Source organism: Dermacentor variabilis, chromosome 2, assembly GCF_050947875.1.
Source record: "Dermacentor variabilis isolate Ectoservices chromosome 2, ASM5094787v1, whole genome shotgun sequence".
NCBI classification, from domain to species: domain Eukaryota; kingdom Metazoa; phylum Arthropoda; class Arachnida; order Ixodida; family Ixodidae; genus Dermacentor; species Dermacentor variabilis.
In genome coordinates this window covers 110,443,817-110,469,642 of record NC_134569.1, presented here as the reverse complement: position 1 = coordinate 110,469,642, position 25,826 = coordinate 110,443,817, and the positions used below count along the sequence as shown (strand labels likewise).

The following is a 25,826-nucleotide window of genomic DNA, read 5'->3' as shown; positions in this document are numbered from 1 at the left end:
CCTTTGAGGTACGTTACAAAAAGGGGAGTCTCAACGGTAACGCCGATGGCTTAAGTCGAAGCCCCTAACGTAGGAATCAGCCTCAAAATTGTTGGTTACTGATGTTTTTCTTCCTGAGGCAGGATTTTTTTTTAACATATTGCTTTTGTTTAGTGTTTCAAAGTGATGATATGCTTTCTAGTGCAATTTTTCAGTTTGTGGACGCGTTCTGAGTGATGCTAGACTACTGTAAGGAACTAGGCAGTGGTATAAAAAGGGGAAAGAGCCTGGCAGGGCTTAGTGAGGGTTGTGCCGTGCTTGCTGACTGAGCGGTTGAGTTTCAGCGTAGTTCTAACGCTTGCCGGGAACGAGAACAAAAATGTGAACTCTCCCGAAGTCACTTTGCAGTGTCCCGTGCGAACCTGAACAAGAGAACGAGGCCTTCTCTGTGCGCTGCGCTCAAGAAACGTCGAGGGACGCCCGACTTCGGTTATGAGCATCATCGAGCGACATCCCTCCGGACAGCGGATGCAGTCCCCTGTCCATCGGGATCTCCTTCCCCCGGCGGGGCGGTCTGTTGCGTTTCGCCTGCGACACGTGGTTTTGCCGGCGCGACTGCGGCGGGGCGGCAGACAATTTTGGCCCGATCGTCGTCGCCGCAATACTCATCGCCAGGTGTTTCCAGGCGCGACTGCGGCGATGCGACCGCCTAGGGATCATCCTCGCATTCCAGTCATTGTGCCCGAAACAGGCGATGCCAAAGCAGGGATCATCCTCTCATTCCAGTCATTGTGCCCGAAACAGGCGATGCCAAAGCAGGGATCACCCTCGCATTCCAGTCATTGTGCCCGAAACAGGCGATGCCAAAGCAGGGATCGTCCCCTCATTACAGTCATTGTGCCCGACCGGCAGCGCTACAACAGGGTGCTACGAGATCGTGCTCGACAGGGTGCTACGAGATCGTGCTCGTCATGGTGCTACGGCATCGCTACGACAGTGTGCGTCACCATTAGCCCATTGTACATTCACGTGCTCGTCTTTTGAGGGGTTCCTTCTTGCCCTCAACTGCGAGAGTATAAAAACAGCTGCCCCCGGACGCAAAAAGGGAGGGCTCCGATTTCTTCTGTTGAGTGAAGTGCTCTCCCGTCTCTCTACTTCGGTCAAACCTGACCACCAACTCTTTGCGATGTTAAAATAAACAAGTTGTTTCGTTGTTACCAGTCGACTCATGATTTGCCGGGACCTTCGGATGCTTCCAGTTGTACCCCAGGCCGCCAGGCCAACGCTACCCTTGGGGCTTGCGACCCAGGTACAACCACGGGCGTCAGCGCCGAGTTCCCAACAGATCGTACCAGCAGGCGGATCCAAACAGCAACAACTCGGATATGCAGCAGGCACTGACGCGAGAAAGATTTCTGCTATACGGCGCCGGGACTGCGATGTTCGGTGAGTAGCAGAAAACGCGCGCTGAGACGCTCGCCCGCGCCCGGCTAATGTCATGACGGTTTTGTCTATGAACTTGTTGATGCTAGATACTGGCAAGCTCACTGGAACGGAAAGGGAGCGGTAAGACGCACATAAAGGCATGACATTGGTCTGTTTGTGTTATGAAAGTTATGAATTAATGCACTGGATTACGAAAAAGAAGCAGAGGGAAATCGCACGCTGAGAAGACCGATAAACATACAGTGCGACGCAACTTGAGAAATAATGTTGAAACGTCCAAGAATTTAGAACACACAAGAATATTGAATCGTCGCGACGGCACATCACAATCGCCGTAGGCGTCGAATACTCTATAGCGAAATTATTCTTGAACAGTTATTATAGCGTCCACGCAACAATGGTTGCTAGTGTACTGTCAAATGCTCATATACTGCGGCCTAAAGCTCCCGAACGGTGCGAAAACGCGCTCACAGCGTAAGCAAAACATTGTGCGTGGACATGCATGCAGACGCGCAGTCGGTCGCTGCGAACCCGTGTGATCGCTGCATTGAGGCTTCATTCTGTTATGCACCATTTGGTTATACAGACAGCCCACTATAAAAGCATATTTCACATAGTTTGAGCGCTTGCCCACCTTTCACGCAAGAATCAGGTTCGGGAGACTCCATCGCGGCGACCGCGCGCTGTGGCGTTCGCTGTACGTATTCGGTAAAGAGAGAGCATCTGTACACGATTCTGTGCTTTCAGTTTGCCCAAGATTAATATATCGACCGTCAAAAGCTTTCCTCGTTTTGAGAGTACTTACATAAATGTCCAGGAGGGCTTCCGCGTGGTGTTTTTATTGGGCGCCGTAAGCGAAACCTATGAGGAGCGCGCCGCGCGATCCCTCATACTACGCAAGGGAGGCGCTTCCGACAGATGGCGACTCCGTAAGTCCTCGCCCCCAATAGGCTTTCCGCTGAGGTGCCGACACAGTCACCGCACATGGTTTGTCTTTCGCTCCCGATTAGCCTGTGACGCCTCGTCGCCTACGGAGTGCAGCGTCAACATGCATCAGCAGTGCTTGAACGCCGCCTACTGCTTCGCTTGCGATAGCATCAAGAAAACTGCTGCGCCAAGCGCCGCGGAAAGGCAACGATGTCGACGGGCGAGTCTCGCCTTCGTCCGGCGAGATACACGCCTACGTGAAGCAGAATGCCTTTGCGCGTTCGCGGCGCACGCGGCGAACTCTGCCACTCGAATTCTTGAAGCTGAGCGCGTCGCAATTCAACTGGCTGCCCAAGACACAACGGAGCCGGACCAAAATGCTCGTACCTTCCCCGAAGCGACTCGGCAGCAGGATGCCGCTCGCCAAAAGAAGACCGCGCGCCAAGCAAACTTGCAACACTGCCGGCGACCCTCAAATTGTGCGCCTTTCGCTGCAACGAACCGTGAGTTCACGGAGCAAACATGCAACAACTTCTGTGCAGACACGTTTCACTTTCGTGCTCTGCCGATTCCTATGAAAGAGGGATCGACCATACCTTTTTGCTTTATATTTTCCCCATATTTTATCCATATTCACTCTTAAAGCTTCGTTTAATCGAACGAGATGTTCATTTCACTTCGTTGCTTCGACGTTTTCAGTAAATAAGGCTGTATGAACATGCACCTGGAAATAGCAAGCACTTCGCTAAATCGAAAACTTCGTAAAATATGATTTCGTTAAATCGAGGTTTGACATGTACTCCTGTCGCAGTAAGGCCCTGTGTACTTCCTCGTCGCTGCTATAGTGTCAATCGTCCAAATGTTAACCCAACTCGCCATTTCAACGCCACACTACTAAAAAGGAGATCGTAATCCCAGATGGGGGCTCTCACCGTGAGGGAGATCACGGACCGCGGGATGGACTCCCACCTGAAGCAGCCGAGGACGAAGCGCTCGGTCTGCTTGTAGCGTTGGTACACCGCCTTCACACGTGACATGTTCCGAGTCAAGGCCTACGTTGTGAAGAGGATTCGTGAAAAAAACATTACCACTAAGTGGGCTCTCGCTTTTGAAGTAGCTTTATTATGCGAGCAACGCGATGAGTGCAGGACCAGTTCAAAACCGAATGAAAACTGATTGCCTAGACGTACGCGGAAGTACTGGACTGCTTAAGTGGAAAGCGGCTAGGGGGTGCACGCCTCCATATAGTACACGGGCGCTGCTGTCGAGGCAAGCACTAGGATACGTACAGATACGCAGTGCTAGTGATGACAGCTCGCGGCGACTCGCCGTGGTGGATTAGTGGCTATATGGCATTGCGCTGCTAAGCACGAGGTCGCGGACTCCGTTCCCGGTCGTGGAGGCCGCGTTTCGATGGGAGCGAAATGCAACACGCTCGCGTGCCGGGGTCAGCCGCTACGGCGTGTCTCAAAATCGGATCGTGATTTTGGCTAGTAAAAAGAAAGTTTAACTAAAAAAAAATTCTTTACGCCTACAATAACAAAGCACTGGTTGCTACACTGAAGCAGGCGACACCATCCTGAATGATTAAAAAAAAAAAAAAAGGTGCAGTGGTGAGGCATGGCAGAGAGGTGCTTTGTTTACTGAAACTGCGCCGTTTCTTATTGCAGTGACCTAGAGTCCTAGACTGTATGCCACTCTCCTGCAGGCGTAAACCAGTCGGCACTGAAGTAATCATCGCCAAGCTAGCTTTCGTGTTTTGTTTCTTCTTTTAAAAAAAAGAAGAGTCTCGTACCACAAGAATGTTTCTAGCGCGTTACGATTGGACAGTGTCATAAGATGTAACCGGCGCTTCAGTTTCCAGATGCATTCATTAAACAGCCACAGGGTACGCGTCGACGCTGTTACGTCTCCGCTATTGCAAAACGCTACGCTGAGTCCAAGTGCACGAAATAAGGGCTGAAGTTCAGAAGAGTCCTATGCTAATCGGGCTAGCTGGCACGTGCATCGCTTAGGAAGAATGTGAGGCGCAAGGTTAACATCCGACCGAAGAGGAGACAGAAAGAACGCCAACTCGCGACTAATATAATTCCAGGAAGCACCCAATGTGTAAGCACAGAACGTACACGCGCACAACCATTATACACTCGCCGCACGTGCAGGAATGCTGACAAAATAGTCGAAATCCTAAGACAAGCCATCGCAAGCCAGAGAAGTTCTGGCTTCTCTGGGAGAGCCAGAGAGGATTTTAATGTTACTTTAATGTATGGGATACCTACTCTCCTCGTCAGCTCCGTGTCGCTGAGCGCCGGAGGACCAGGACCTTTGTCCTTGAAGCAGCCTATGATAGCCTTCACCTGCGGAAACAAGATAAGTCGACTGGTGGACATCAGTTTTATGCGCAAAGATCTTATCAGGAAAGGTGCTCCTAATGAGGCTATGCTTCGCTCCGTTTTCTTGGTTTTTTATGTGGGAACAGCGATGGTTCGGCTTAGCACAATCGCCCTCGCGCTGCGATTGCCAGCCGCGGTTCGGCTCGGGTAAGGGTTCAGACACGCAGCGATCGACAGTATACCGCGCACCGCTCTTCAGTTTTTTCGGAAAAAGTAATGCCTGAATCGGCGAGTGGTCGTACGTGTGAACCGCGATATAGCGCATATGTTGCCCTTGAAGAGATCGACAACGCGACTTAATTCGCAGGCGCACGCCAAAGCAATGTGGAGGAATTAAGCCCACGTACGGGATTGTAAATGAGGTCTATCTCGAGCAGGATGAATCCTCCCGTGGTCTTCTCGTGATTCTCGTCCTTGAGCGCATACCACTGCTTCTTTCGCGAGTCCACCTGGAAAAAAGAAGAAAGAGAAAGTATAGCTTCGATGTTAAGAGGTACTCGAGGTAGACCTCCCAGCTGTTCTTGAACACATGGTTATCTTAGCTGACTTCACACGGGTTTGGCGCATCTGGGATCTAGCTATCTTGTAACCGTTTCCAGAAGAGAAAAGAAATGTCGGTTAGGTGACCTGTAAATGTCGTACGAGCATGCGAATGGTATCAAATGACACCTCTCCATGCCGAGAACACGTAGAAATAGCCAGTAACTAATAATATAATGAAACAAGGTGTATAGTTAGTCGTGGACATTCGAGGTTAATAGAGTACGCGATATTTTGCTGCCAGCGCCAACTGCAGGGTATGCGCTAACTTAAATGCAAGCGCGGGGTATCCCGTATGTTCCCACGTTCCCCACGCTTTCGCCGCGCCCGTCGATTTGCGTGCTTTTGAAGACAAGGTTATCTTTGCTGATACCGCGCGTGTTTGGCGTATTTGGGATTTTGTAACCACTTCTAGAAAAAGAAGGTCAATCAAGTGTTGACGGTAAAGAAGACAAGGTCGACATCGCCGCGCGTGAAATACGATACGAATAAGATGTGAAATAAGTGAATATTTTGCACGAGAGAGAAACAGAGACAGATTAAAGAGGCGCAATCAACATTAAATCGTCGAATCATTTGAACCCCCACTTACGCCGAGCTTGTCTTCAGCGTCTACACTTGGATGACCATTTTGTTTTTCTTTTGATCACACAAAATGTTTGAATTTCGCTTGTACAAGATGCCACAATTCTTGTCCTTAAGCTGCATTACTTGCTGAGTGATGCAGCGAGTGATGCAGGATCGGCCAATTAATAAGATTTCACTAATTAGTTCGAAACTAACTACTTTATGGCGCATATTGCAACGTACGGATTGTAGCCGACAAGTTCTCAAAACGTATTATCCATTTGAAACGAACTCTCAGGATGGCACTATTTTCGAGATATTCATTGCAACTCCCCCCCCCCCCCCCCACCACCACCAAATGGGAAGAAATGCATTGACATTCTAATTATTTTTCTAGCATAAAACGGCATTCCTTTAAAAAATATATACGATCTGAAGAATAGTACATTTCTACTGCAAGTTTGACGGCGCGTATCTCGATACCGGTGCCATTCTCTGAATTCGTTCCACGGGGGCGTGCCTTGCACTCTCACTGGCTGCAATTCGTAAATTGCAATACGTGCGGTAAAATAATGAATTAAAAGCTGAATTATTAAAATATTGTCAATTAGTCAATGATACTTTTCGATTTGGTGCACAATAATGTGCGCTTTTTCGACTAGCCTACCTAAATGATTATAGAATACTGTTATCTGCCCAACGATATTAAAAAAAAATCTGCATATATATATATATATATATATATATATATATATATATATATATATATATATATATATATATATATATATATATATATATCGATACAGGTCTCTCCGGCAAATAGCGCTAGATATAGGAGATACCACAGTCGATTAACAATAGAGCCTCAGCACGAAACACGATGTGGGAATGGAGCAAGCATCCCTTCAGAACTTTGCACATGGGATGGATGGTTCTATCGCGGCGCCATTGCGATGACGACGCAGAGAGCGACGGCGGAACCGTCAGCTTCGGTGTACCAATGGCGGGCAGGGTGCTGGCGCGCGTCAAATAAGACACTCTGTTGCGTATAGCAAACAGAATTGGTCATCAACTGAGACGGATGTTAACGTGCGGACTTGTGAAGGCCGTTGTGCCACAAGTGTACAGGCTCCATTGGCACGTGCCCTGCTGAAGACTGGATATATATAGACTCCGGTGGAACCGTCGCTGCTCCAGAGCTCCGGAGCATGAGAGTTCTCACTACCCGTAGCATCTTGGCGCGAGATTTCCTGCGTGGTGACGAACTGCTGCGGAGCCGGACGACAGTCCTTGTCACCCGTGAAACTGGCTTCGAGAGACGCTTCTTTCATGCTTTTCGCCGCAGGGCTATGTCGGCATAGCACGCCGCAAAGCAGCAGCTGCAGTGAGACCGAGTTTTTTTGGGGGGCCATGATTTTCCAACGAAGGGCAGTGACGCCCGCGCACAAATCTCGATTCGGCGACAAGTCGCCGGACCGCGGCCACGCGCGACATGGGTGATCCAGCCGCGGTGAAACCACTCGCTATGGACGTGTGCTGGCCTATCAGAAGTGCAATACAGCTACCTTACTAGACCATGGAGCTCATTTCTTTACTGCACTGAAGTTAAAATAAATTCTAGGGTTTTAGGTGCCTCAGTCACGTTCTCATTATGAGGCGCGATGTAGTGGTGGGACTCAGGATTCATTTCGGCCGCCTGGGGGTTCTTTAACGTGCACCTAACGCACGGTACACGGCTCTTTTTGCATTTCGCCCCCAATCGAAATGCGGCCGACGCGTCCGGGATTTGATCCCGCGACCTCGTGCTTAGGAGCTAAACGCCGTAGCCACTAAACAATCACGGTAGGTAATTATTACTGCATTAACGGCTGGATTTCTTTTCCAGGCATGAGCCACCCAAGTATCGAAAGGTCATCTACAACTGTTTGCCGCTGTGGCCACTGAATAGCAAGGCAGTATATTTAATTTTATGAATTCTACCAGAAACCCCAACAGTATAAATGCTTTCTCTCTTTCTCTCTTTCTTTCTTTCTTTCTTTCTTTCTTTTTTTAATGATATTTTTGAGTTTTGTAATACTACCAGCTCTTCAGTGATGTTGATCGTTAATGACATCCCATTTGAATCAAAGGTTCCGTCAAATGGTCACCTGGACTCAGTAAGCCACTTAGAGTTACTGTTTAGCATTCTGTAGATATCTAGTTTATCTCGTAACATTATAGCTAAACCCGTGGTGATCCCGACTCCATCGCTTTCCTGTTTTCTTTCCACCAAAACGTTCGTCTCTCGCTTACCATCATCGATGACCAGTTAACGTTCCCTTCAGCTTTGAACCCGAGCGAAGGAGGACATAACATTTCTTGCAGGGGCATGTATTCGCATTGTATTATAGCGTGGCGAGTACGTCTCCATACTTTTTTAGAGCGCAGCTCTTTGGCGTCCGTTCCTGGGTTTCGCGTCGTCGTCGGCGTTGTCGTCGGCCTCGTAACCAGCTCCGCCCCCCTTTCATCCCCCCAGCGCTAGCAGCGACCGACTGATACCGCTGGATGCCGCTGTCGCCGCTAGAGAGTCAAGATAACGTGACTGCATAGAACACCGTCGCCGCCATGCAGAAAGAGGAGGAAAGGGTCCCCCCCCCCCCCCCCTGTTCTTGTGTGGCGGATAGGGTGCTCTTCAGTTGCATCAGTCAGTCGCTGCTATCTCTTCCCTCCTCCCTTTATCGTGTTGTCCGCTTGCTGCGCGCGCTTCTGCCCCCATCGTTTGCCGCTGGGTGTACACGCCGCCCCCCTCCCCCCTCTTCCTGCGAGTCTCCGGTTGTCAAAGCGCCGGCTCGAACTTAATTACTTTCTTCGCTCCTCCTCCAATGCAACCCCTGTGCGGTGGCAATCAGAGAGCCAGATCGGTGGCGGCGGATCTGTATATGTGCACCGCCCGAGCCGAAATTGCCGCTGCCGTTCGCCCTGTGCGGTGGCAATCAGAGAGCCAGATCGGTGGCGGCTTGACATAAAGACAAACAGCAATTTCCTAACACTTATGCGGGAGAACATCCCGTTCCTCTCGCTCGTAACGCGTCCCACGGCTGTGACAACCTCGCGAGGCACTTGTATAGATCTCGTCTTTGAGAATCAAGCATTGGTGTACCAAGTCGAACATATATCAGTCTATTTCTCCAACCACAAAGCTTCCTTCATGACTGTCAAGAACTGTTAGTGGAGTCTTTGTTAAAGGAATACGTGTGAAAAATAAAAAAAGATTCTGTGATAGCGCATACATGTGTTGCTCGATTTCTTTGCCTCAATCTATCGAAAAGGTGAAACAGCTTATTTGCTGCGCTCAAATTTCGCATTAGGAAGTAACGTAATCGTCGGTAATTTTTTTCTTCAGGGGTCTCACCCTGTTGCGAATGTCAATGCGAAAGCATTATAGGCAGACTTCAACCAATTTTGAAGGCTAACACGGCGTCTCAAAGCGCCGTAGCTGTCACGAGGGAAGAATGCGATATACGGACACGCGACTCAGGCGCCAAAATTTCGAAAAGCTACCTTTTCACGAGAGAAGCATGCATGAGATCGTGGTCTAATGTTTAGAGCATTAGGCTTCTGCAGCAGCGCCGGTGAAATGCACTCATTGTACATCTTCCTTTTCTGCGCTAAAAGATAGAGATGTGATCTCGGTCACGCATTTATTTATAGCATTATTAGTGCACTTCACTCACGTTGGAGGAATGGTAAAAAAAAAATTACCGACGATTACGTTACTTCCTAATGCGAAATTTGAGCGCAGCAAATAAGCTGTTTCACCTTTTCGATAGATTGAGGCAAAGAAATCGAGCAACACATGTATGCGCTATCACAGAATTTTTTTTTTATATTTCCCGTACTCCTGGATCATCTCGACGGCGGCGACGGTAAGCTTCTGCTTCGGCGGCACGCACCTCTGGATTCTGACGGCGACGGCGCTGGGCCTCTGCTCTGGCAGCTCGTTTAGCAGCAGCAGCAGCAGCAGCAGCAGACGGAGGACTTCCATCGGTCGTCTCGCTCATGGCTCAGAAAGAACTGGCAGATAATTTCGCAGTGGCGAACGGCAGCGGCAATTTCGGCTCGGGCGGTGCACATATACAGATCCGCCGCCACCGATCTGGCTCTCTGATTGCCACCGCACAGGGCGAACGGCAGCGGCAATTTCGGCTCGGGCGGTGCACATATACAGATCCGCCGCCACCGATCTGGCTCTCTGATTGCCACCGCACAGGGGTTGCATTGGAGGAGGAGCGAAGAAAGGAATTAAGTTCGAGCCGGCGCTTTGACAACCGGAGACTCGCAGGAAGAGGGGGGAGGGGGGCGGCGTGTACACCCAGCGGCAAACGATGGGGGCAGAAGCGCGCGCAGCAAGCGGACAACACGATAAAGGGAGGAGGGAAGAGATAGCAGCGACTGACTGATGCCGCTGACGCCGATAGTGAGTCAACCCCAGCTGCGGAGTTGGTTTCAGGGACAACGCCGCCGATGCCGACACAAACAATATGATACCCTCGCTTCCGCAGCGCTAAGAACCAGGTCTAGCCGTGGGAAGGTGGTCACGTATTCGTCGACGTGCCGGGGCCTACGTGAAATAACCGGCGCGTCGGCAACTGAAGAGCACCCTATCCGCCACACAAGAACAGGGGGGGGGACCCTTTCCTCCTCTTTCTGCATGGCAGCGACGGTGTTCTATGCAGTCACGTTATCTTGACTCTCTAGCGGCGTCAGCGGCATCCAGCGGTATCAGTCGGTCGCTGCTAGCGCTGGGGGGATGAAAGGGGGGCGGAGCTGGTTACGAGGCCGACGACAACGCCGACGACGACGCGAAACCCAGGAACGGACGCCAAAGAGCTGCGCTCTAAAAAAGAAACACAAGCTTGAGGAGTGTTGTGCGTACGCGTCACAGTGTGGACGAAATCGCACTCGTAAGATATATCGACGTATATAAACCTCACTTTAAGAAATGAAGGCGTGCAAGGTTGCCTGTGACGTTCGCACGTACGCGCAGATGCCGAGACGTCACTATCTAAGTATGCTGTCGCAGTTGGCGGTGCTAATTTCTGGCCTACTCTTCTATTCCTTTTTTTTGTGTGCCCTGTATGATCTTTTTTTTTTGCCCTCAGGTAGCCCTCTTGGGGCTCAGAAGGCAATGCAATGCCCGTTGTTTTATCCTACAAATTTCTTATCTTGATTTCTTTTTTTTTGGTGTGGCCGTCTTTGTAAAACTTTACGAACTTGTTTCGAGGAGGCTAACACGTGCGCGTCACCTCACCGATATCAGCGGGAAGGCCACGGTGCCGAGGAACTCCTGCTTCTTGACGTCCGTGAGCACGGTCACCTGGAGCACGGCGTGAATGTCCGTCACCTTCCTGCGTGGAACCGAGGGGAGATTGTGACTGGACGCCAAGAGACGTTTGCACGAGAGGTGCGGTTCACAAGAAGACGCACCGGTATATGGCGATAGCGAAAATAGTGTTAGCGAAGATGGCCAGCCAACTAGCAATTTTGACTAACGTATATAGAGCTTCGGGAATTCGAACCGTGAGCCTTGGCATGCGCAGTTGATACAGATTTATATTCCCACCGCGACTAAACGCTGCATGAGGGTTGGTGCAGAATGATTTGCCGTAATCACCCGCGCGTGTAAAGAAGAAAGAAAAAAAAATGTATGGAGGCTATCGTGGCTAATTCTTTCCACCTCGTTTTCGCACTTTTAAGTTTTATGGAATTTCTAAAAAAAAGTCGCCTGGTGCAGATAACGTAGTTCCAGTCCTTGAGCTGGATTATTCAGGGAGGTGGACATGCACGAGAAAGCGAAACACACATTCAACTAATTAATAAGACTTCACTGACTAGCTTCTTAATTTTACTTTACGGCACCTATCGCAATTTGCGAACTGTAGCCACTGAGTTTTTTCAAGGCGTATCCATTTGGAACGAATTTTTAGAACGACACCAATCTGGACATATCTGCCATCAAACTCGCCGCAGAAACCCACTGTTGCGCCACGTACTTTTGTAACAAAACGCTCTTTTTCTGCACTGAAGCGCAAAGGTAACAGAAGTGCCCATGCATTTCGTCCTACGTACACTTTGGGAAATAATATATAGAAACTGGTGTCATACAACGGGCTCGAAACATCGCCGGAATCATCTTAGAGGCCCTGGACTGAGGGTTCCTCCCACACTGCTCTCGCCATTCAAATATTATTAACAAAGATGTTTTACTCTCTCTCTCTCTCTTCTGGAGATTCATTTCGAGTGAATACACGTCGCAAACTTACCGGCTACAATGACTAAATTGCAATATGTGCCGTATAGTAAATAATTAGGAATATATAGTTAGGGAATTTCAGCTAATTAGTTGAACATGTGTTTCGATTTCTCGTTCTAGTAACGTTCGCCTCTTCGCATAACCCATCTCAAGTACAACAATTATGCTATCTTCAACAGGCAATTTTTGAAAATTTCGTAAAACTTTAAAAAAATTATCATCTCGTATATATACCACCTTTACGGTGGCGCAGAAACGCCTCGTGGCGACCTTATGGGTACTGACTACACGCTTCTGTCATGCTGGCCAGCCATACGCTTAGGAAGCCTATTTATTCTTGGTGAATATTCTTTAAACACCACGGGCCCTTGGTTCACGTTCTCCGAGGTTGTACGGCATAGAGCGAGGTTTGCAATCCTCTGTTGGCGCCTCGAAATGGCGGAGGCTCAGAGCCACGGCTCGAACCACAGTTCTTTCTATCTGTATATATACGCAGAGTGCTGACGCTTGCCGTTACTCTTTGCTGTATGCAATAACAGTGGCAGCGGAAAGTTCACATTTCCCTGCGACGGCCATGTCAGTGCTTTCAGAAAGTATCGGCACTAAAGATGCGCGTTCATCTTACATGCGGTACATGGTGTTCCAGGTGGGGTTGACGGTCTTGGGATCGCCTTTGTTCCAGAGCATCTTTGGCGTCAGCTCGACCACGCAGATGGCGTTCAGCTTGCTCTCGCTGTAGTTCGGTGCGATGGTGCTGGCCCGGTATGCTAGCGCGAGCGGCCGAGGCAGAGAGCGAACAATAATTGACGCGGCGGCAGCAGAATAGTTGATGTACATGGCTACAAGTATAAATGAAGTGTCAGCAATGAATTTTCTTAAGGGGCCGCGTGAAGCACTGGAACGGTTGCTGGAGGGCCAGATCAATGTGACGAAGAAAATTTTTTTTTTTCACCTCGATAAATAGCGCAGTATTTATTTGTTTACTTGGGATTTAAAAACAGCGCTAACGACGGGAGAACCAGACGAAGAAAGAGATAGACGCTTCTTAACAGCTGTCGATACCAGTGCGCTTCGATCAGAATACTAAAGTGCTAAAACTGTTTTAACGCTGCGGATAAATTGTGACTTAGTGGGTCGGGCTGCGGATCCAGATATGTTGCAATAGATGCCTGCTTCCCAGTATAAGACTGGGTAAGTGAAACGAACAAAGAACACAGCCAGTTGCAACAAAACGGGTTTGGGAAAAGAAATAAAATTGTTGCCGTAATGTCTCTCGTAACGAGGCGTCTCATGGCGCTTTTCGTTCATCCCGCCCTGCCGGGTGCGGCAAAACACATCATGCTGTTATTTGCGCACTGATACTTGCTTGCGTGGCGTTACTCGGGGAGCAGGGGACGTCAAGCACTTAATTACGATCGCGTTCGAATCACGTGACACAATGCGTACCTAAGACAAGAACTTCGCCCACGTCGTGCAGCTCGCCTCCAACACTCCAGCGTTCCTGCGAACGACAGCGGTGCGACACGATTTCACGGTAGCTCTTTTACGGGGTTCGTTTACGGTATAAGCGATATCGAGGCACACTATATCCTAAGATGGCGTGTCGCGAGGCACTATACCTCGTCGAGGGTGGTGAGGCACACCGTCACACTGACACGTTAGACTGACCGAATTGTCTCCTATACGAGGGCCTATATAGGCTCAAAGGAAGAGAGGACACTTTGACGAGTCATACGTGACGCGTCAAAGTGTCACACCGTCACACTGACACGTTAGACTGACCGAATTGTCTCCTATACGAGGGCCTATATAGGCTCAAAGGAAGAGAGGACACTTTGACGAGCCATACGTGACGCGTTCATTCTGACGCTGTACTGCGTGGACTCACGTAGGAGTCCGATATGCGCTGCCGAATGAGCTCCAGCGTCTGTCGCGTGGGGATGTCGCAGACTTCGGCGAAGTCCCTGGAGCCCACCCTCTCCAGGACCATGCGGAACCTGATGGTGCCGGCGTTGTCGTCCAAATCCTGTTTCACTTCGTACGTGGCGCCGTACTGGTAGTCGACAAGGTTCAGGTTGAACCTGCACACGGGTGTAGGTGCAACACGAACCGCTCACTCATAAAGCAAAATAATGTTTTTCTTTTGGTAGCATGGCCTCGCCGGCGTCACCTGAGCAAACCTACCATTGGGTATATGACAAATCGGTTCTTCGGTAGCCCGAAAGGTGGTGGAAAGAATTAAGGAAAGGGAGTAGGGCGTGTGCTGTTCGCAGCGACACAAACGTAGGTAAATTATTCTATACAAATGCGTGTACTTAAAGCGCGCGCGTGCGCGCGTTGTGTGTTGCATTTTCTTCTCACCTCTGTGGCCTCTTTAAGACTACCTCACTGTAGGGTAGCAAACCGGATGCATTCGTTGTTCTCCTCCTCGTCTTTCCTTTCTCTCTCTCTCTCTCTCTCTATCAGCACGCGCGTGTGACATTCTGAATCCCTAAATAAAATCTTACGTAATGCAGCACTTACGTTTAAAGGACGTGCGTCACCCAATTTAGTATGCGAGGTGGTACAATGTGGCGATTCACCGTTATCTGCAAGACATTCAAACGTCGTCGTCGTCGTAAGGGAATAAATGGAAGAACAAATCGTGTCGTCGACTGGTTGAAGTACACCATTCCGCGACTCCTGCGACCTCACCCATCACGTGGGTATGCGAGAAATTCTTCGTCATTTATCCTCATATATTTTCTAGGTACATGGTGAGTACACGTTGAGCATATGTCTGGTAACTGGTACTAATTAGCATTATATCCCAGGTTATATTCCAAAGTGTGCCCGAACACTTTAATAATAGTCTCTTGCATCGACATTTATCTGCCCAGTATATGCGCAATACCGACTGCCTTAGTCCAAGGAAGCAGATTAATGTGTGAGGTAATTTCTCTCGATTAGCAGTATAACACACGAGCCCGTCTGGTCGTACGTACAGTGCATGGTCGTTTTATTACCCGGCGTGACGATGTCAGTGAGAGCTTATTCGAGCTGATTTTGTTCATGGCGCACTAAACGTGGCATACGCCTGGCCCACGTGGTCTGGCCTTCGTCGTGCTTTTCGCCCAGGTGGCAGCAAAACAATAGGCTTCGTCGTCGCAATTATCTCAGTTATCAGTTGAGCCTAATTGAGCCACGACCAACCAGGCTTTTATGCACTCGTGTACCACATCCTGGATTTTTTTTAATACGCCACAAAACGAACGTTATTTGAATCCAAACCCGTCTTGTAGTCTTGTCACTCTGAGTTCACGCATTCATTACTGGTGCATTAACAGCAAGCGCGTAACAGTGGCTGATGAGCAAACTTTCTGCTGTTCTGTTGCGCGCCTGTCCAATTTCGTCTGGCGCCAACTAATGAACGCGATGACTAAGTCAGTCTCGAGCTCGACATATGCGCTCTTCATTGTGCCAGGGTCTTGCTTTATCTCGAGGAAGAGTGATTATAGCGACGGCTGTGCTCAATAGTACCGATCCCGCTTTGGTGTCTTTGTCAGAATGGACTTTTTTTGTTTCCTGAGATTCATTATTTATTGCCGGCGGCGCTAGAAGGCACTTAGGGATGACGAACTAAAGACGTGTGCAGAAATAAGCTACAGCAGTCGAAGACGCGAGAACGAGCAACGGACAAGTCGTCGTCTTGTGTCTTCGTACGTTCCTCTTCGTGCCTGTGTCTGTTACTTAAACTGTTCGGTAACTGTCCGCCTCCCCCCCCCCCCCCCCCCCCTTCCCGCGCGAATTTTGTCCCAACAATTTTTCAACTCGCCTCAAACTTCTTCGTCTCTGCCCTTCTTTTACGTCTTGTCTTGTGACGGCTGTTCTTTTACGCGGTAACGCTTTCTTTCTTGGTTTCGTCTCCCGATAACTTTCTGTCGACTTACGTAACGGAAATTGCGTCATCCTTGGTGCACGTTCGAACCGTCTCATCCTTTTAAGCTCAGTACATTCGAACTATCGCAATTTGCCCTTAAATAGCTCATCAAGCGCAGAACCTCGCCTTTTCACCAATGTTTATTGTAAAATCGTAGTTCTAAAGCTATGTCATCTTTTTTTACAAAGTGTCTGGACGCTGCTCAATTGCGGTAAGGTCACGCTATATACGCGGCGTTAACAGTTCAAGATGGCGGCTTTGTTTGTTTCTTGTTTTTGCTATAGTGCCGTCTGCAGTATTCGCCGGTGAGACATATCTTATCGGCTGCTTTAGACTTGCGGTATGTTGACTCGAGACAATCGATCATGATATTTGAAGCTTTGAACGGCTATATCGGCACGTATAGATCTCAGGCTGTGGTTTGTTATCGCTCGTATCGCCAATTTCGCTGGAGGACAGAGGGGCGTGGAAAAGTGATTTCGCTCGTTTCTACTGCAGCTTACTGACGAAAACACCATCGTGTACAAAAAACACAGGAGACCAACATTTCGCACTCTTATTGACGAACACGAATACACGATGTTAGGAAATTGAAAGCGGCTCGGATCAGAGGACAAACCTGGAGTTGACGCTGAAATTGAGGGAGGAAAGTCGGGATTGGGTAAAGGGGACGGCGCGCTGCGCGTGTATCCGGTAACCCGGCGCTCTATCAAGAGCGCTGTCATGGTGACCGACAAGTTGACTCACACTATGTGCGAACATGTTCTCGACAACGCCGTCACACCGAAGCAACAACAACGCTAAATATACTTGTTTCTGCGTGGCAGCTATAGGTCTGATGACATGTTGTTTGCCGACAGTGTTGACCAGCTCGAAGCCCAGTCGGGTAATGGAATGATTTCTTAGAGCAAAGAAAATGGCCGGTGGAAGCGGGGGAACTATACGACGCAGTGGAGAAAATTGGGAATTTGCGGTAAAGAGGAAGGTTGCGGTTGGCACTGGAAGCAGGGTAACTGGATATATCTAGGAGGAGGCCTTGTCTTGCCCCGTTGCGCTGAATTTTTTTTAACGAGATAATTTGTATCACATCAATCTCCATTCTCGACGTTTTGCGTGAGGAAGATTTCATACCTATTTCTAGTTACGCGCCGTTCATCTTACTCCAATTTCTCCTACTCGTTCCACCACACATGACACTAGTGTCGTCTGGTGGTCCTAACCTAAATCCAAACATTAAGGCAACATGCGAGGACCTGCAAGACTGAGCCTGTCAATTTATGGCAGGGATAGTTGGCATCAATCTGCAATGCAGCACGGAGCTACGAATGAAACGGAAACAAGGCCTCGGCTTTTGAAAGCTACGCCCTGGTTTGGGGATCCATCCAACCACGGGACGATCATTGCCCGAATGATACAGTGGCTGTACCGGTTATGCTAACCAGGACGTCGGCGGGCGACAGCTCGTGGGCGAATAAATGGTTCACTCGCAACGCAGGAACATTGGAGATAAGGAACTGAATTAAGTCTAAATCCCTCAAGTGGGCAGACAATTTCACGAAACGGAAACGTGACATTTACGCGAATGTGGTGCGAACATGTGTCGAGGAAAGCCGCAGGAGGTTCTCTGGAAATTTTGAATTTAATCAAGCCGATGACTATGGTGACGGGTAGGACTGACCTGCCAATGAAGTCGGTAGAGGCCGCGGGGTCCTTGTCCATGATCATGATCTGTAGGAAGAGGCTGTTGCCCACCGGTACGAAAATGTCGAAGGGTTCATTCCACACGGGGTCATTCGTGTCTTCCATGACCTGAAAAAGGTAAGCGCACGGTAACAATTCACCCAGCAGGCATACCGCTCGAACAAATCGTTTCTCAGTGTCCGATGGGAAATGTAGGCATCATACTCTGTAATATCCTCAAGGCACTGCAACTGTAAACGACGGCGGACAACAAAATAAATGAAAATCATAGCAAACGCGTAAATGATAAACAATAATATACTTATACTTCACGGATATATTTAAAGCCTAAGCCCTCCGGCCTTGCCCATATACTTATAATATCCCTATTTTCATCTTAGGGACGTTTAGCATTCAATAATTAAACGCTAAAGAAAATACTAGGAGCACGTGATACTTGTACTTTGATGAGAGACGTTCAAGCTGTTATGGTATGTGATTAGGCGCGCTGGTGACTAAACCTTTAGTTGCCAATTTACATGCGGTGTGCTTCTTTCTTAGATTTTCGATATTCGCCCTTCTTTCGCTGCAGTGTTTAGTAATTAGTGTTTAAATCGTCCCTACGTCAGATCTGCAACGATTTAACGAGCGACATCGTTGACCATGGCTTTCGAGCCTGACACCTCATTCAGCAGCACGGTTGAATTGACGTACTAACATCTCCCGTTATAGATGATCAACAGGGGCCGAACAACCGATGTAGCTGGATCGAGCCAACGTTTCGACAAGGGTACTGTTGTTATCTTCGTCAGGACAAAGACAAATACCGTTGTCGAAACATTGGTTTCAGCGACGTCGGTTGCTCGACAACTGCTGATCACTTCAACTCTCCCTCTCCCTGCGAAGTACGGCCTCGTTTGTATCATCCGAGAGGTGGCGTCCGAATCCACGCCCCAGAGGCCGCTTCCTGTGTGGGTAAGAAAAACTAATCTCGAAGACCAAGGTTTTGCTGGTTGCATATGCGCCGGAAACGATTGCAGAATTGGAGACATGTCATAAACGCCATCTTTTAAACACCACCTAAGACATATGTTTTCCTTGCTCTGTGGCTTTTCGCCTGCCCAACTTTTGCTTTCGAATTACGATGGCGCGACAACAGCGAACACTTGTTCCGTTCAGGAGAAAATAACGCATTCAAAAGTTGCCTGAAGTGGACCTTCGATTGGTAGCAGCGGTATAGCTTTCTTGTGAGATCTCTTACATCGGAATAAAGATGGCATTTTTTCACCGACTGCCTCCGCAAAGCACGTTTCCCGTACGCGTAACAGCCCATTATCGGGATGTAGCGGTAAGAACGTAACCAGTGTGCTGCGCGGTCAGGGATGGAGGAACCGCCGAGCGCCGCGGGGTTTTCCACGCCGCATGGTCATTAACCGGAGATGACGTCCTTCGCTGTTCCAAAAATGTCACGCCGCTGAAATTATTAGGCCGAGTTAACGAACGTATACCTGGCAGCGACCTTTGGGGCCTTATAAAGGTTCCTGCTCGCGAGAATGCCTGAATGCCTGTTGAGATAAATATTGACCGGCGTCCAGCCGGGCTCCCGTATACGTTACTTACAATTAAGACTTCAAAATTGAGACTTCCAAATATACAAAAGACAGATTCAGCGGCCGACTGAAAGCGTAGATGATCTCCAGTGTATGTACGTGAACGTGTAAGCGTCCTTAACGGACGTTAACAAAAGAATGGACACAGGACACACACGTGATTCACGTGCCTCGTCCTTTATTTTGCCCACGTCTGTTAAGTGCATTTACACGCTCGCAGTGCTTCAAGCAGAATCGTTAAGGTCTAAACCAACAATTAAAAAAATTAGTTAACTGCCCCAAGGCGAGTTTTAAAAGTTCGGAGGACCATTCGAAAATTTCTTTGCAGAGGCGCCATTGGACTTTGCAGAGTCGCCATTCGAACATTGGAATTTCTCCGACATGTTCCTTCCAACGCATGCAGTCTATTCCTGTAGCGTTTCATTACGATACGCGTAAACAGCACACTTTTTTCCCCCACCGGCACGCACACAGAACTTCAATCGGCACAAATTTCGTATAATTTTTTTGCAGCACCTAAAAAAGCAGCTCTACACCTTTGGAATGCCTGCAACTTACTCCTTTCGGGACGGACTTTTTCGCCAAGCTTCATCGTGATGTCCGACAATTCTGAAGCGACTCATCGTCGGATACCCCACGGAGTTCCAAAAGACGATTAACTGAAACTTGCCAAGTTCCTATGGAACGCGTCTATGATGTTACGATCTACGCTGTCTACGGTGTCTACGTTGGCTGGTGATTTTGACCTAGCCAGGCGCCCCTTACATATATGCACGCATGGCTCGAAGCTTCACGCCGATCTCCGTCTCAGCTCATTGGTAAATTTGCTTGTACTGGCCCTTTTTCAATAAAAAGAAATTCCGCCCCAACCAAAAAAAATAAAAGAAAGAAGAAAGAAAGAGGTCCGGCGTACCTTTTACGTTTTTCTTAAGTTCGAGCCGAAAAGGCTGCACCCTTCAAACTTGCCCGCACGTTGCACTTGAACTCACACTCGAGCTATATAGGCTTCCCCCAAGCGCGCGACTGCGCATGCGCCGAGCGCGCGGCGGTATACGGCCCACCTTGCTGATGTACTTCTCGTTGCCCAGCTTGAAGACGACGTAAGGGCAGCAGGAATCCCTGTCGTCTACGGGATCCAGGTTCCGGGCTCTGAGCAAGAGGAACCTGACCACGGTGTCCTCCTTGGCGGCGAAGGCTGTCGCCACCAGGCCGGGCTTGGGCGCTTTTCCCGGTAGCTGCGCTGCCCCCTTGTCGGCGTCGGCCCATTGCTTCCGGTACGCCTGCGCGTTTTTGAGCGCCGGACGAAGCGGCCATTTCACGGGCGTCGGCGGGAGAGGCACCGACGGCTTTGTCGGCGCCTCGGCGGGGGAGGCGGGGGAACGGGCAGCGTCTTGCGGTCGGCTCATGTCGCCCTGCCTGTGTGGAGAAATGAACACACGTATGCTATGCGGATTAGGTCGAATTAATAATACCAGTTCGCTTAAAAAAAACGTTATAGTCTACATTCGATCGAGAAAGCAAAGGCAATAATAACTTTAATAATAACAATAAGGAATATTGTAGTTCTTCGGGGGATTACACGGCTTTCTGTCGTGCATCAACAGATTGCGGAAAGCTTATTGTTCTTCGAACTTCACGGTGTATTAAGACTTATGAAAAAAATATTCAATGAATGAATGAATGAAAGCTTTATTGATGTTAGGAGGTGCTGTTAGGTCCCACCAGGCAGTGTTGGTCGTGCTTTGTCTTGCCGAGAAAGAGCCAGTCCGAGGCAGGCGGGATATTCAGTGACAACTAAGGCGCGCTCTAAGATAAATGACGCGCCTTAGGTGGTAGGTTCGAAGGATGCGGCACAAATGGGCTTTAACGCAGCAGGGAGACCCGATTGCTGCATCGTGCGGACACTGGCGAAATTCGTGAAATAATAAAGACAACGAACTGCAGCATGAAGTCTACATAAACTGTATAATTTGAGTGTGGCTGGTGCTATTAATTATCATATTATGGCTTTTAATTTTCTCGGTCTGCGGCATGTCTTAAAAAAAGTAACATTGTGATTTCTAGATAGTAACTGTTGATTTTTTTTGACAGACAGCTTTAACTGGTTTACACAGGTAATGATGATAAAGCATAATTAGACCGATAACCTAAGTGGTTAGTGGCCGGTCCAATAAAAAAAAATAGGTTATACATCTCTCGTAACCCTACCCATGCGCATATGCCTTCTCATTTCTGTTACCAAAATAAGTGAACTTTGAACGGGTAAGAATATTCTTTTTATTTTTGCACACTGCAGCCCTATTTAGGGCTATGACATGCAGTTGGGAAATTGGTTATGAAACCCCGTATCCTCAACATCATCCATGAGAGTGTCATGTATCCATTTTAAAGGACTTTTCTTTAAACAGGACCGCGGAGAGGTGTTACCATGTTCGTTATATTTATGTTTCTTCTTTTGTGATTTTATTTGACACCGTGTGTTCTGGGCGCCAGTCAGCAAGTATTTTTCATACGCTAGACCAAGCTAAGTGTTGCATTTGATGCTCCGAGCTGGACTGCACCATCTACAAGTCGTCATATACCGTATTTACCCGCGTATAACCCGCCCCTGCGTATAACCCGCACCCCTAACTTTGAACTCGGCGGAAAAAAAAAAAAGAACTCGCGTATAACCCGCACGTTTACCTGAAAAAAAAAAATGAGCGCTAGAAAGATGCAACTCACACTCAGTGATCATTTCGTTTTCAGAACATTTATTCAAACGACCGCCACCACGTCACTGCTTATCCGATTCTTAATCGTCGCCGCTCTCACTACTGCCATCCGAGGCTTCATCGCCACTCTCAAAGACGTAGTCGTCCTCGGAACCATCCAGACTATTACTGATCGCACATTTTTTAAAGCTTTTGCGCACCAAATCGGCCGGTATCGCTTTCCACGCATCCACGATCCACTGGCACAGCAATGGAATATCAGGCCTTCGCACGCGTCCCGTCGGTGTGAGGGCGTACATGCCGTCGGCCATCCACTGGGCATACAGCCGCTTCACGTGTGCCTTGAACGGCTTGTTCAGGCACACGTCGAGTGGCTGTAGCATGGACGTCATGCCGCCAGGTATTATGACGAGGTCGGTGCTGGTCTCGGCAAGGCGAGCCTTCACCGCATCAGTGCAGTGGCCTCTGAAGGAATCTAGTACGAGCATCGACCGGCGTGCCAGCAAGGCACCTGGTCTTCGCTCCCAGATTACTCGAAGCCAGTCACCGACTAGGCCACTGTTCATCCACGAATTTTCTTCCGCACGCACAACGATTCCTGGGGGCAGTGGAATGCTAGGTAGCGTCTTGCGTTTGAAAATCACATACGGGCGCAGTTTCGTGCCGTCAGCCAAAGCGCATAGCATGACTGTGCAGCGCAGCTTGGCATTTCCGCCGGTCAGCACGCCGACTGATTTGGAGCCCTTTTTTTCCATGGTCGTGTCCATCGGCATCTCAAAGTACACAGGTGTTTGATCAGCATTTCCCACCTGAGACAGCAAATAGCTGTGCTCCTTCCGAAGTGCGATCACATATCGTTGAAAGTTCAACAACTTTTCCTCGTAGGCTTCAGGAAGCCGCTGGCACATGGTTGTTCGCCGCCGCATAGAAAATCCATGTCTTCGCATGAAGCGCTGAAGCCATCCACGGCTTGCACGAAACTCACGTGGAATGTTCAATTCCCGGGCCAACTTCAGGGCTTCCATTTGCGCCATCTCAGTCGAAACAGCGTGGCCACGACTTCTCTGCTCCTCAATGAACTTCGCAAGCTGCGTCTCGAGGTGGGGGTACGCGCCAGTCTTCGGACCCCGAAACGCTCGCCTGTTCCGGTTCGTTGCTTCGAGACTCTTTTTTTCTTCCTCCAGTCGCGAATGCACGACTCGTCGACGTCATGCTGTCTTGCAGCAGCTCTGTTGCCGATTTCTTCGGCAGCGGCTATAATCTTTAGCTTCTCTTTCGCTGTGAAACACTGCCGTCGAGTCGCACTCATGATGCCAAAACAAAGCAGGCAAACAGTGCAAACTGGGGTAAGTACACTAAACAGCGCCTAACGCGAGGCTCAACAATGCTGGCCTTTCGTTGGCCCTTCATCGGCTTGACAAGCGTCGATGACGATGGGGATGGCGGACTACACGGGGAGGCCGCCGCACATTGCGGTGAAGCCGACCCCCCCCTCCCAAGGAAAAAATTCGCAGATAACCCGCACCCCCACTTTTTAAACGCGTTTTTTCACATTTTGGTGCGGGTTATACGCGAATAAATACGGTATATGCTGGCCCCCTGTACCGCACCACGAATCAGAATGTGACAGAACACGACATATATTGTGTCAACACAGAAGAAAACATAATACAGCATAACACAATACGGTGAGGCCCGGTTTTATAGGTCACATTCATTTTTTTTCTTTTTTTCGTGCTTATCAAATTTCGGGACGGCAATATTGTTGATAGCGAAACAAAAGAATTTTTTAGACACGTTGACCATGCGACAAACACCTGCCGCAATATAACAATAACCGAAGATAAGGACCTCATAGAGTGAAGTAAGAATAGCAACAATTGGGATGTTGTTCTTTTAAGATCCTAAAGAGTGGGTTTAGGATATTGGGCAAATCATGGTAACAGCGTTACGATGGCTCTGTTATTATGACAACAGATCCGTAACAGAAGACGGCGCTACTCCTGTCGTTGTATTTGACCTTCGTCCATCGTTCGTGCATTTGATGTCTCGGAACCGAATTGTATTTTTATAGCGAAGCTCCTAGGCACCCGCTCCTGCGGCGATCGTCGACGTCCCTCGCACCGAGCTAACGAGCACAGAGAAGGATGAAAGAGCGAACGCGCGGCGCAGCGGCCGGTGAAAGACGGTGACAGCGAAGAAAGCGCGAGGGCGAAAGAGGAGGAGGAGGGCGTGGCGATAGCGCGAAAAGAAAAGCGTAGTGCCGCGCAAGACGGGCTAGACGCTAGAGACGCCAGAGTAGCGCGCGTAGTTTGTTCACCGATGACGCCACCGATACCATATATGGAAATAAAGCGCTGCATGAGCGCAGCTTCTGTCTGCGGCGGCGGCTGCTGTGAGTCGCACCCACGCGTCGCCAACGCGCTGCCTCTCGCGATATCCCGATTAGCGAGGCAGCTGCACGACACTTTGCTCCGTTTGTAACGTCCGACACGAGACAGATTGTCCGCGCCAGCCAATATGTCGCGAAATGAAAACGCACATAGAGCTGCGCTCAAATCTCGCATTAGGGAGTATCGTAATGGTCGGCGAATTATTACTTTTTTTGACATGGCAGCATCGCAACTTGTTGCGAAGAACGAAAACGCGCATGAGATACGTCGTAAGCATTCTTCAGTTGTTCTTTTTTTTTTCTTCCGAAGCGCCAGAAATGCATCAGCTGTGAGAAATCCAACTAGCCCAGCCTTCTGCCATACACATTCGGTATACTCATCCGCGCGTTTCGTTCAAGCCAACGTGCCTGTCCGGTCGCTGGTACTCGGGCGACTTCGCCACGTTCGGCGGAGGCTGAGGTTGAAGGGGCAACTGGTCGCGGTACTCGTTCTCGGCGTTGAAGGCCGGGAAGGGGCGCATGAGCGGCGGCACCCGCAGCGGCGGAACGGCAGGCACGGGGGGCACGGGTGGTATCGAAGGGCCGGGAATCCAGGGCGGCTGGCGCACATTCTGCAGCCAGGCCTCGATGTTGTCCTTCTTGTCGGCCGACATTTAGGAACCTCCACCACGTTCCACTCGCCGACGAAGGTGGCCTCTGTCCCTTGGCTGACGGTCTAGAATGCCTGAAGTTGCCTGGAGGTAGAAGAAGGCTCGCGCGCCCGTTCGCTGCAGCTGCCGCGGCTGACCTCACCCAATGGCGCATACCCACACCGGTGGAGGAAGAAGAAGTGGTGATCGGAAGAGGAAAGCTTGTTCCGCAGTAGATTTGATTATTTAACTGAAACAAAACGATTGCTCTGCTAATTGAGTATCTTTATTCTAGATGTGAAATCTGGATCCATTTCACCTAAATTTGTTTCTCTAAATTCTTTACTAACCTTGGTTTCTCCTTGTTTGTAGACTCTTTTAACATTCACCTTTCAGTTAGCCTGACTGCTCGCTCGCATACTAGTTTTGTTATTGCAACATCCCCCTTTTTTCTATTTCTTTTACTTTACGTTTATCGTTTTCAAATAAGAATTTCCTTTATCTACCCTCTGCCACCCGATTGTTGGCCTATCCCCCTTAGTGGGTGCGAGCCATAACGGAGGTCCATCATCATCATCATCATCATCATCATCATCATCATCATCATCATCATCATCATCATCATCATCATCATCATCGTCGTCGTCGTCGTCGTCGCCGTAACTGCGCTTTAACCACAGGAAAGTCTGCCTGACCATTTGCGAATAAATTTGTGATACAAGTAGAATACCGCGT

The 25,826-nt window shown here is 49.2% G+C and overlaps 1 protein-coding gene across 2 annotated transcripts in view; it reads right to left on the bottom strand.

Moving 5' to 3' along the window:
- LOC142570939 (multiple C2 and transmembrane domain-containing protein 1-like) overlaps positions 1-21,125 on the bottom strand; it is a 46,657-nt gene extending 25,532 nt beyond the window's left edge. For both annotated transcript variants that reach the window (XM_075679238.1, XM_075679239.1), the window contains exons 1-9: positions 20,418-21,125; positions 17,745-17,875; positions 14,036-14,228; positions 13,594-13,648; positions 12,773-12,914; positions 11,146-11,242; positions 5,093-5,194; positions 4,632-4,709; positions 3,285-3,404 (exon numbers count right to left, since the gene is read on the bottom strand). In XM_075679238.1, the coding sequence (XP_075535353.1) occupies positions 3,285-3,404; positions 4,632-4,709; positions 5,093-5,194; positions 11,146-11,242; positions 12,773-12,914; positions 13,594-13,648; positions 14,036-14,228; positions 17,745-17,875; positions 20,418-20,762 (1,263 nt within the window). In that variant the 5' untranslated portion in view covers positions 20,763-21,125. The remainder of the gene's footprint in view (positions 1-3,284; positions 3,405-4,631; positions 4,710-5,092; positions 5,195-11,145; positions 11,243-12,772; positions 12,915-13,593; positions 13,649-14,035; positions 14,229-17,744; positions 17,876-20,417) is intronic.
- Between the last annotated feature and the right edge of the window lie 4,701 nt (positions 21,126-25,826).